The sequence below is a fragment of the Trachinotus anak genome, unplaced genomic scaffold (genome assembly GCF_046630095.1).
Source record: "Trachinotus anak isolate AG129_WGS33_773 ecotype Australia unplaced genomic scaffold, CSIRO_AGI_Tana_v1 ptg000003l, whole genome shotgun sequence".
In the NCBI taxonomy this organism is placed as follows: Eukaryota; Metazoa; Chordata; class Actinopteri; order Carangiformes; family Carangidae; genus Trachinotus; species Trachinotus anak.
Window position 1 is genome coordinate 2,863,217 of NW_027273854.1, and position 12,010 is coordinate 2,875,226.

General features: G+C 44.7%; 1 protein-coding gene across 5 annotated transcripts in view; it reads left to right on the forward strand.

Moving 5' to 3' along the window:
• The window catches only part of LOC139611353 (caskin-2-like), a 57,396-nt gene that overhangs the window by 37,451 nt on the left and 7,935 nt on the right, over nucleotides 1-12,010 (forward strand). For 2 of the 5 annotated variants that reach the window (XM_071465974.1, XM_071465964.1), the window contains exons 7-14: nucleotides 22-152; nucleotides 2,262-2,370; nucleotides 2,819-2,927; nucleotides 4,936-5,030; nucleotides 7,280-7,397; nucleotides 8,654-8,827; nucleotides 10,405-10,479; nucleotides 11,558-11,694. In XM_071465974.1, coding sequence (XP_071322075.1) covers nucleotides 22-152; nucleotides 2,262-2,370; nucleotides 2,819-2,927; nucleotides 4,936-5,030; nucleotides 7,280-7,397; nucleotides 8,654-8,827; nucleotides 10,405-10,479; nucleotides 11,558-11,694 — 948 coding nt within the window. The remainder of the gene's footprint in view (nucleotides 1-21; nucleotides 153-2,261; nucleotides 2,371-2,818; nucleotides 2,928-4,935; nucleotides 5,031-7,279; nucleotides 7,398-8,653; nucleotides 8,828-10,404; nucleotides 10,480-11,557; nucleotides 11,695-12,010) is intronic. The other 3 variants (XM_071465995.1, XM_071465985.1, XM_071466004.1) reach the window with 3 other exon arrangements.

Genomic DNA, 12,010 nt, shown 5'->3' on the forward strand with positions numbered 1-12,010 from the left:
TCCTCCTCCCGCTCCTCTCAGGTGGCCCAGCTGTTGCTCAGCAGTAACATGGTGGTGGCGTTGCTGGAGGGAGAGAGGAAGGAGCCGACAGACTCCGCCTTCACCACCCCGCTGCACCTTGCCGCCCGCAACGGCCATAAAGACATCATACGGTAAGAAACCAGGTTGTCGTCCAGTCACATGACTCTGTCACCTCGTCTTTACCCAGCATCCTCAGCTGACAGCACCATCAGCACTGATGCTGACACTTAGAGACAACAGACCTTCTAACCTTAAAAAATGCAAAGACCCCACCACACCCAGACATTAACGTAACATGTGACATGATGTAGCCTTGGACTGATCCACAGGGACCGGCTGCATGAATGACACTGATGGAGCTGGTAAAACATTGAAAATAAAATTAAAATTATATAAAATTTAATGAATGACACTTTATAAAATTTAAATTTTATGACTCACTATATCTTCACATAGAAAATAGTTGTTAGCTGCTGTGTTACTGTTTAAAATCTCATTTACAGAACCTTTAATATCGTATCTCAAGCTTCTAGACAGATGTTCTGTGTCTGTCACTAAGCAAAGATCTGAATTTATTATTACCACAGTTTGTAAAATCCTGATTTATATCTGACAGTAAAGCTCCTGTAGTCCTGTCTATAAGAACATGGTCTGTTAGAGTCAGTCATCCTTAGTTATGTATCTATAGCTTTTACTTCCATTTAACTGTAAATGACTGGATTGTTGAGGCGAAGGCGAACTCATCAGTCCGGCTCCTGAAGCTGAAGCAGGACAGAGACGTGTCTCAGCAGAGGATCCAGACTGTGACAGGTCCTCGTCTGAACTTTACGATGAAGCGAACCGAGAGATTCACGTCTAATAAACCAGGACGTGAGGCCACATAACAGAGTTTAACTCCCTCATGAAAAACGTGTTTATTATTCCAGTGTAAATCGTTTATGAGTCGCTGTTGATTCTCAGTGTGATTTTCTGTCTGAACATGTTACAGCAGAGGGCGGGGCTGCTGTGGTTTGTGTCTCGTAACCACTGAGCCGGCACGTTCACATGGGGATGTGGGAGCATGAACTCCAGAGCTGCCTGTGTGTGTGTGTGTGTGTGTGTGTGTGTGTGTGTGTGTGTGTGTGTGTGTGTGTGTGTGTGTGTGTGCTTCTTCAAGCCTCACATTCCCAGCAGCAAAGATCTGAAATACAACATCTCTGTGACCCAGTTTTAAAAGGCTTTTATCCCTGTTATATGTGTGTGTGTGTGTGTGTGTGTGTGTGTGTGTGTGTGTGTGTGTGTGTGTGTGTGTGTGTGTGTGTGTGTGTGTGTGTAAGCTAACAGTCAGCATTTTAGACGTAAGCATGAACCTGCTGTTTAATATGTTTGTTGAGATGCAGACAAATGAACCAGAGCTGCATGAATGAATAAGTCAGTGTGTGTAGAGACATCACTGATCACATTATTAGGAACACCACTCTGACTCTGTAGCTCCTCAGGCCTGGATCCAGATGTTGAAACCTTCCTCTGAGATTCTGCTCCTACTGGATCCAGGTCTGAGACTGAACTGGACTCACTGTCATGTTCATGGAGCAGGAACTAGATATTAGAAGATGGTGAACTGTGGCCATGAAGGATGAACTTGGACAGGTTGGCCGACACTAACAACCATGTCACAGTCAAAAGCTGTGTCCCAGTTCAGGGGCCACATCCTTCAGAGGACGCACTGTCTGAAGGTTGTAGTCATCGTAGACGACCTGTTGGATCCTTCATTGCCCAGGAAAAGAACAACGCACTTAAAGGAGCTTTCGAAATGCGACAGTCTAGTCACACGGCTGTGACATAATCAGCTTTGAAGGATGTGGTCCCTGAATGAGGACACAGCAAAAGTTGGAGATCACGTTTGTCCTCACTCTGATGTTTGACGTGAACATGAACTGAAGCTTCTCACCTGGATCTGCTGGAGTTTATTTACTGCACTGCTGCCACGTGATTGCCTGGTTGGATAACTGCGTCAATAAGGTGCACAGGTGTTCCTAATAAAGTGATGATTGTACTTACAGTTGCATTTTTCTAACTTATTGATTTTTTTCAAACATCTTTATTTACAAATATCAGAAATGACAGCTTGGACAGACATTAGAGCTGCATCAGAATAAAATTCAGAACAGATTCTTTAGATTCATCCAGGATGCTCCCGGACACAACAAATATACAACACAAGGAATAAGACGTGGACCATGTGTCTGTGTTTGTTCCAGGCTGCTGCTGAAGGCCGGCATCGACATCAACAAGACCACCAAGTCTGGAACGGCTCTGCACGAGGCGTCTCTGTACGGGAAGACAGATGTGGTGCGGCTGCTGCTGGATGTGAGTTCACCTGAGGATGAACCTCAGAGTCTGTTTTATTGGATCACTCAGAAAACAGTCAGTCAGCCAATCAGAAGAGAGGCTCAGAGCGGTGTGCACACCTGCAACCCGGTTACTGTGTGTTTTTATTTGTTGTGGTTTCATCACAACAAGCTGCCGTCTTATCTGGGTTGTGTAGATGTTTCATGTCTGCTGCACAGCCTGTGTTGTTGTGTTACATTCTGTTCTTCCCACAGTGATGTTGCTCCATTCACCCCCCCCCCCTGCATCAACGTTCCCGTTTCAGCTTGGCACTGACGCAACTTCAGATCAATCTTTAACAAATCCCCTCAGAGTAAACTGCATATTTTCAGACTCATGTGTTTTACATCAAAGACACGAGGCGGGTCAAAGTGAAGACAGTGAACATCGTTGACATGTGTCTCCTGTGTCGCTGTCGTCCCCGCAGGCCGGAGTGGACGTGAACATCCGAAACACCTACAACCAGACGGCGCTGGACATCGTCAACCAGTTCACCACCTCCCACGCCAGCAAGGACATCAAGCAGCTGCTGCGAGGTCAGAGGTCACACAAAGACACCTCCTTCTTTTACTGATCCTTCTTTACTTCAGTCTACTTCCTGCCCCCCTCCCCCCTCCCATGAGGATCCAGATTTATAAAACTTTTAGGAATCAGACTTTACATGTTCCTCATGTAAGGTTTGAATCAGACCATGAACGTTTCATGTAAATCAAATGATGATGGGTTAATTCCTGTATCCAGCAGGTGGCCCCATGACTGTGACTTCATATTCATCAAACGTGAAGTGTGAACAAGTTTGGTCCAGTTTGTGTGTTGGAGTCACAGCAACTTCCTGTTTCATGGCAACACACTGAAATTCACAGCGCCGCCACGGGCAGGCCGTTCAACAAAAACTCAAAAGCTTCACAATTTAGCGTCACAGAGGTGTTAATATGAGACGGACCACATATGATGTCAATCTGATTAATTATCTAGGAGGAGGTCGTTAAAGTACGGCGCCTGTAAATGGCTGACTTGCTGTTGATTTTAATGATGGGTGCATAAACTTTTTTTTTACGTCTTGGCCTGTTACATGTGTCTGTCAATCATCTGTTTTGAAGCAGATGATTGAAGAGAAAACTCCAACAGGAACCAGTCGCTGCTCCTCATTAATACACAACATGTTACGTATTCATGATCCACGAGTGAGGGTGAAATAACAGTGAACTGCTGCTGGTCGATGAAAACATGTAACACGACTCCAGCACCAGAGTGTGAAGATCACAAACTTTTACAACGAAACGAAACAACTTTTATAAATAGATTTTATTTTGAAGTTTGTGAGCAGGAGTGAGACAGAAAACTCTTCACTTTTATCTCTCAGTTAAGTTCATAATTAGACTTTGTCTCACCTGTGTCTCTCACCTGGGTCGTGTGTGTGCTGCAGGTACTCTGAGGTCACCTGACTCTATCAGCTGTGATTCAAACAGCTGTTTTATAACATTAAACTCTTCTGTCGCCTCTCTCAGCTTCAAAGAACAGACTGCTCACACTTGACTTTAACAGAGCTGTGTACAGTATGTGAAACCAGCTGAGTGTGTGTGTGTGTGTGTGTGTGTGTGTGTGTGTGTGTGTGTGTGTGTGTGTGTGTGCGCGCGTGCTCTCTGCTCTGTAATCCTCTGTCTTTTGAAGTCCCTGTGGGAGCAGACTGAGGGAATAATGAGCGGTTGTGTTGAAGAAGTGGTTTGAACATGGATGGAGAGACCGGGTCTTGTTTACTGGTGCAGGGAGGAGGAGGAGGAGGAGGAGGAGGAGGAGGAAGAGGAGGAGGAGGAGAAGGAGTCGCAGTCGACACGCGCTGCGGATGAATTATTGATGTGTGGTGTTAGCGGCTGAACGCAGCAGGATCAGTCTGGGAGGAATTAATCACTTTAAAAACAGGCAGCATTGTCACTGAGAGTCTGCTGTATTTAAATTAGCCTAATTTTGGTCGCCGGCGCTGCCTCCATGTATTTTTCATGACTCTGTCTCATCATATTCTTTATTTCCTGTGTGTATTTGTGGAACAAGTGACAAGTTTTACTCACATTCACAAACTAAAGATTAAAAGATTTTTATCTGGTTTCTTTTTTTAAAACATTTTCTATATCATTTCAGCTCTGAGCTCATTGGTTCCTACTGAAGATGTAAATCTTTAAAACACATATATTCAGTGTCATTTTTTAAAAGTCTCAGTAACTTCTTCAAACAGCTGCTCGCTGTAGTTTCTATCAAACACACAGGAGGAAAAAATTGAAAATATTTGTTGGGAACTATTTTCAGCAGCGGATTAATCCACATTTGGTGTTGTAGAGAGTATTTGTGGCAGCGGGATACTTTAATGACCTGAGGAGGAGTTTTTTAGTTTGTTTTTTAAGACTGACTCTGATCATTGAAAAAATATAACTGTATGGTTTATTTAATTTAAAAAAAAGAAAAAATATAGATTTTTTTGTGGCTAGTGAGACATTTGATGGAGGACTGGGAGGGGCGGAGTCACAATGTCATGTGATGTTTCCTCTACAGATGCGACGGGGGTTTTGCAGGTCAGAGCTCTGAAGGACTACTGGAACCTCCACGATCCCACCGCCCTCAACATCCGAGCCGGTGACATCATCACGGTGAGACACTCAGAGGGGGGGCGGTGCTTCCTCTGGTCCTGAGACCAGAACCAGAACAGGTTGACGCTTGGTGACTTTTTAGTGAACAAGTAAAACTTTTATTGTCATGTGAACAAACAGAGAAGAAACGTGAGGGATGTGATCTGACCCCATCATGATGTCATGATATTTTTAAATTGGGTGAAGCTGAGAAGAAAATAATGTTTTAATAACTGTGTCAGGTTGTTATGGTTACATTAGTTTAATGTTAGTTTAATGTTAGTTTAACATAAATAGGGAAAAAAACTAAACCACAGCAATGAAGTCATAAGAGCAGATAAAACATTAAAAACAGTAAAATAAAAAATAAATTTTCTTTAACTTAAAGATTGTGATACACAAACACACACACACACACACACACACACACACACACACACTGAGCTGCTTTCTGTCTGAATCCACTTTTATTGTGAGAACAACTGAACCTCTGTCAGACAGGTAGAGACAAGTCCGACACACACACACACTCACACACACACACACACACACACTTTTTTTGCCTTATATTTGCCCTCTGTAGATTGTAGATGGAGTGTGTCAGAGCTGTGTGTGTGTGTGTGTGTGTGTGTGTGTCACAGTGAGGTGGGGGTGTTTCCCTCTGACACACCGTTTCCTGTCTCATCTGCACTTTAACAGATGATGAAACTGATGAATGTATGTGCATCTTTCACATAATTCAAATCAACGTTGAACTTTATTTAAACGTCTCAACAACGATTGGACGGATCGTGATGAAATTAGATTGTTAGGTGTCAGTGAAGTCATCCAGCTGCATCTTAATGGTCGGGACAATCTGTCTCTTCCTGTTTGTAAGAATTCATGGTTTTGCTGATGATGGGAAAGAAAAGAAAAGTTTGTGAGATGTGGTTTGATCCCTGGTTGATCCAGATGAGACGTAGAACATCTGGTTCTAGATCAGAAGCAACGAAACAGAAAAAACAGGTTGAATGTTTGGACACTTGAGGAAGCTGTGGTTTAATGTTCTGGACAGATTTAGTTTCACGTCAAAACAGAACAAAGACAGTTTATCATGAGTCCAGATTCCAGCAGGAAGTCCTCCAGTCTCCTGGATCTCTGTTCCAGTCTCACCTGGACTCAGACGTGGGACTTCCTGTCAGTGACTCAGGCTGCTGGGTAAAGCTGAAGAAGCTGCGGGGACGTGATGCAGGAGTTGGTCTCATGTTGGGACTTGTAGATTTAAACATCACAAAACCACAGTGTTAGTTTACTGAAGATCAATAAAGTTCTGTTCAAACAGTGGAAAAATCCAGATGCTGTAGTGTTTCACAACCAAACAGCAGAAAGTATCCACCTAACTCTTCATCTCTGTCCCATTTTCAAACTGAACACACCACAAACCTCTGACTTCATGTCTCTGAAGACGATGAGCCTCAAACAACATTTACCTTAAAGCAGTGGTTCCTAACCTCTGGGTCAAGGACCCGGTGGTGGACCTCAGAACATTTACCATCAGGTGTCAAGGACACCGTATGATCCAGCAGTAATTTTCTAGGTTATTAGAGGCTTTTATTGTGGTAACAGGTTCATCATCATTCAGCAGAGCATGAAATCTGTGTGTTAGTATTTCTGACAGATTTATCTGGCTGACTTTTCATTGGTAATTTATGATTTATTTAAGTCTTTAAACTTAAGGCAAGCAGAAAAAAAGTTTGTTTTTGTAATACTCATTTTAACAACTAGAGGCTGAAGTGGAAATAAGACTGAATTTTTTTCCCTTGCCTCTCAGGGCTTCCATTTAAATCAGAATGAAAGTGAAATAAAGTTAATTTTCAGTTTCTGTTTATTTTGTTTTTGACTCTTTTTGTTGTGTTTGTTTTGTGTCGAGGTTTTTTTGTGTGTCATGAGGATAAATCCTACCTGAACCATGACATACAGGATGTGTGAACATGCCAGTGAATCTGAGTTAACTGAAGACACACCCTGTGTTGCCTTCACTGACACTGCAGCTCCACCCTCTGGAGACTCTGGGAAGTTTCAGGAAACTCAGTCAAGGCATAAAAAAATGATAATTTACATTGTGCACATAAATCCCCTTTTGCTTTATCTTAATCTAATATTTTTCAGGTTGTAGGTTTATTGATCATTTTGATTGATCATTAACGTGTGAGGAACATGTTGAGTTCACTGTGTGATTTTAAAAACAAAGGAGGGGCTGGACCCGCACTGACCCGTCTCATCTCCTGCAGGTGCTGGAGCAGCACGTGGACGGACGCTGGAAGGGCCACATCCACGACAGCCCGAGGGGGATGGACCGAGTCGGCTTCTTCCCTCCGTCCATTGTGGAGGTCATCAGCAGGAGAAACGGTCAGTTACACGTCTGGCTGCTGCCGTCGCTCACACACCACAGGACTGTCCATGAAAATATCAAACATGTTGGATGACAATGAAACACCAGGCTCCATAAAGTCTGGTGTTATATTTTTCTCACTGTCAACAAATCACATGTTCAGACTCGAACCTACAGTGTGTCAGTCCGTCTCAGCACCTTCCCTCCTCTGTCTGTGCCTCTCAGCTCATTGGTTCCTACTGAAGACATAAATCATTAAAAATACTTCACAAATATCTAGTTTGATTTTTAATAAAGGCTGAATAATTTCCTTTTTCATTTTATTAAACAAACAAATGTATAAAACATTTGTTGGGGACTATTAACAGCGGATGAACACAAGGAGACATTTTATGACCAGACTAATGCTTTAAAGCTCCATCCAGTCTAAAGGTAGATGTCCATGTGTTTGTGATTATAAAGCAGGTCTAGGTTCTATATTAATACTGTGAAAGTATCAAAGCCTCAGTCCACAGAGAAATGCACACAGCCTGTATTCAGAAACTGAGCCTTAAAACCAGCCGTCAGGACTTCTGTAACTTTGTGATGTCACAACAAAATAGTCACCGCTCTCAGCCACGCCCCAAGCCCCGCCCACCTGGACCCACCATCCAACCTTGAAGAATTTGGTTTCTCTGAGTGTTTACCTGAAATCTGCTGTATTTTTATTTCATTACTCAGAAAACAGTCAGCCAATCAGAAGAGAGGCTCGGATCCTTGCTTCTGATTGGCTGACTGACCTGTTGTTACTAGAGCTCCAGAGAGAAGCCTGAGAGAGGAGATGTAAAACTACACTGAGATGGTTTTTGGTTCTTCAAACCACAAATATATTTTCTGATCGAGATCAACACTTCAGATAAAACTCAGGAGAAGTTAAAATCTGGAGCTTGAATTTCTGTCTGTGTTGTGGGTCTTGTTTCTACATCTTCATCCATGTGATTGTCAGTGCTCGGTTTTATTTCCACATCACTTCACTCCATCAGAGTCTCCAGAGACGAGAGGCCGTCACCACCTCATGTAGGAAGTGATATAGATTAGAAGCCCCTCCTCCAGGTCCTGAGTCAGGAACTAATCCGCCTGCTTCCAGACCATCCCATGCTTCCACCCCTCTCTCCTCCCTCCTGCATCCATCTCTCCATCCATACCACATAATGACTGACCTCCACCTCTAACCATCAGCTTGATAACCCCCTCCTCCTCCTCCTCCTGTTGTCCTCCCCGTCTCGCCCTGTAGGGGGCACCCTGTCCCGGCACGCCTCTCTGCCCACCCAGCGCCAGCAGCTGCTGTCCAGAGCCCCCCTCTCCTCCAGCCTCAGCTCCGCCCCTCAGACCGACGACTCCTACACTCTGTACGCCCCCCCCACCCACGTGGTGCTGCCACTAGCCAACGGCCTCACTACCAGCACAGGTATACACACTCAGGACACACACTCAGGGGACACACACACAGACACACAACCTCTGGAACAAACACATCACACTTTATTTTCACTGTTGCTTAATGTGTCGACCTTTCTCCTAATGAATTCATTCATCATTTAATCAGTGTTAAAGTGTTAAAAAGGTGATTTTTCAGACCCAAAGATCTTCACTTTCATGTACGACTCACACTGGAACCAGAGCTTTACGATGACTGGAACAATCCAAAACCAATCGATCAACTAATCCTCTCAGCTGTACTCACAACATAACCTTACTCACCAGTGTTGTGTGGTTCACTGCCTTCGTCCAGATGAGGATGGTAAACTGTCAACAATGTGATGTTGTTGTTTATTCATCATTTCTCAGAAGACTTAGACTGTTGCCGGTGAAACATGAGCTGAACAGACTGAGGTGAGTCTGTGGATGAGTCGACCTGTCGGACTCAGACGTGTGTGTGATGTAACAGGACTGAGCTGCAGACGTGTTCACGGCTGAAAAGTTAGAAAAATAACTTCAGGAGAGGCCGCAGGGGAGTTTAATGTGTGTTAATGGATGTGGATGAAACCAAATTACGAGGACCTCACAGAGAAACTTGTTTAACGAAGGTTTCAGTTTGTAGCAGGACGTCCTGCAGATGCTCATGTGTATCTTATCTTACGTACGGAAGCCCTGAAAGGCAAGTGAATTAATTTTTTTTACTTGGAAGAGAAAAAAAAACTAAAAATGTTATATTTATTATATATATTATAATTTTTTTTCACTTGCCTCTTGAGGGTTTTTTTCGCAGATGAAGGAAAAAAAAACTTTAAAAAATGATCCTGGAAGAAAAAACATAAAAAATTGCCTGTCAGGTCTTCCATACTTAGATCTAAGGAGACGGATGTGTAACCACAGGAACATGATAAGTTTTATTTTTTTGATATTTTGAATAATATCTTATAAAGTGGGAAATATCTCAATGTTCGATATTATGGAATATCGGCCCAATGTTTAGTCACAGTCAAATTACATTATGAAAGAAAATCTGTGAATTTAAACTGAGCCACACAACAGCAGCCTCATCACCTCATGACACAGGGTCAGGGGGATGCAGCTGGATCAGCTGATGCACAGGTTCAGGTATCAGAACAGAGGCTCGCTCGGTGGTGGCGTCCTCCCTGATGATGTCACTGTGATGTTTCTATCAACAGGTGAAATCCAGAGCTGAATTATACTTCCTGCTGTTACAGCTGCTCCTCCACACACACATACACACACACACACACACACGCACACACACACACACACACACCGTCCCACATGTTTGATGTTCATTAATCACGTGACCTGGGTATTTTCAGCAGAATCCAGGTGACTGATCTCTTACCTGAGCAGGTGTGTTTTTGAAGCAGCTGCTCATTAACAACATGGGGGGTAAAGACTGTATCTGATGGGTGGGTGCTCATGGACAGACAGTTACAACACTAAACTGCATGAACAACCAGCTCCTCTCACCTGCCCCCCCCCCCTCAGTCAGCCCGCCCCTGACAGAACGCGGTCCATCAGAGTCTCTGTGTGTGATAGGTCTGTCTCCCAGCCGCCTGTCTCAGTCCGGGTGTCCCTTCGAGGACATCTGGGTTCTCAGGGACTCGTGTCATGGTAAGAGTCCCCGAACGACAGCTCCTCCCCCCTGGCTGTTCTGAAGCTGCATCGCTGCCCCCGCTCTGCATCAGGACCCCACACACCAAGACGCCAACAGCTCCAGCGATGGTTGTGTATCTTTGTTTCACTTTAACACACTTCATGTGTATGACAGAGCGAACCTCTGCTGAGTCACACAGTCAGTCTGCAGGGTTTCTGTTGGGAAAGGAAACTGATTCGCTGGCTGAACAGCCAATCAGAGAGCTCTCTCCCACCAGAGGCCTCGACAAGCTAAATGTGCAAAGTGCAGATGAGCTGACATGACAAAAACCAGTGTGCGCACACACACACACACACACACACACACACACACACACACAGTCTTGTTCATAATCTTGTGAAGCATCGTTGAGCACAATACAGAAAAAACACAGTGTGAACTTACAGGCGACACATGGAGGTCAGAGGTTAGAGGTCAGAGGTCGGCCATCTTGGTGTGTCGGGTCCAAACGCTCTTCACTGTACCGTCTGCTTCAGGCTGAACTCAGTCAGAGTCGTCCCCGTCCTTCTGCTCAGAGCCACACACATCGTCTCTGGTCTTTGTATGTGGTTATGTCCCAGGACTAAAGTGACCCCCCACCCCCCAAAAAAATATTTTAATTTTATTGGTTAGTTTAAGGTCAGTTTAAATTGTACGTGTCTTGTTTCCTCCTGCGTCTCTGTGGATGAATACAGCTCAGTACAGTCAGTGAGCCTCAGTTTGCAGTAACAGACTCGTGCTGCTCCTCTTTCTTAAAGCCTGATGCTACATGACTGTCATTACTGGACTCATGCCTGCAGCTGTGCCCCCCCCTCCCCGCCCCTGCTCTGCCACAGCGCAGCTTTTATACCAGAAACCTGCATCCCCCCCTCCTCCCCCCTTCCGCCCATCATCACTCCCCCGCTCCTGCAGGCTTGTTGGCCCCGTCCACAAAGAGCATCTGCTGCTTCCTCCAGCCCGACGCCGACCCCCCCCCCCCCCCCCCCCCCCAGCTGCCGACGTGGCCCCTCCCTCCTGGACGTGACAAACTTACTCCTGTTGTTGTTGTGTTTGCAGCTGGAGACAGGAACAGCGTGGGCAGCACCGGCAGCGTGGGCAGCACCCGCAGCGCCGGGAGCGGGCAGAGCACCGAGAGCAACAACGCACCCAATGGGCTGCAACACCACGCAAGTCACCATGACAACGCCAACAAGGTACACACATACAATCAGTGTGATACACCTGCTGAGCCCAGGTCCAGTCTGTGTCCTCCAGCCCTGATGTGACAGATTTGATTTCATATTGATTTCTCATTGTTTTAAGAAAAGGTAAAATCTATAAAATCAGCTGAAAATCTGTCTCATTATTTTCCAGGATTTTAAGTTTAACTCAGTGTAAAATGTTGTGTTGTCTCCTAATTGTTTTGTTGTCTTGGTAGAAACAAAGGTCAGATTTAATGTGTTGACCAATCAGCTCTGAGCAGGTTGAATCACTGAAGCTCTGAGACGCCATGTTGTCCAGATGACTTCA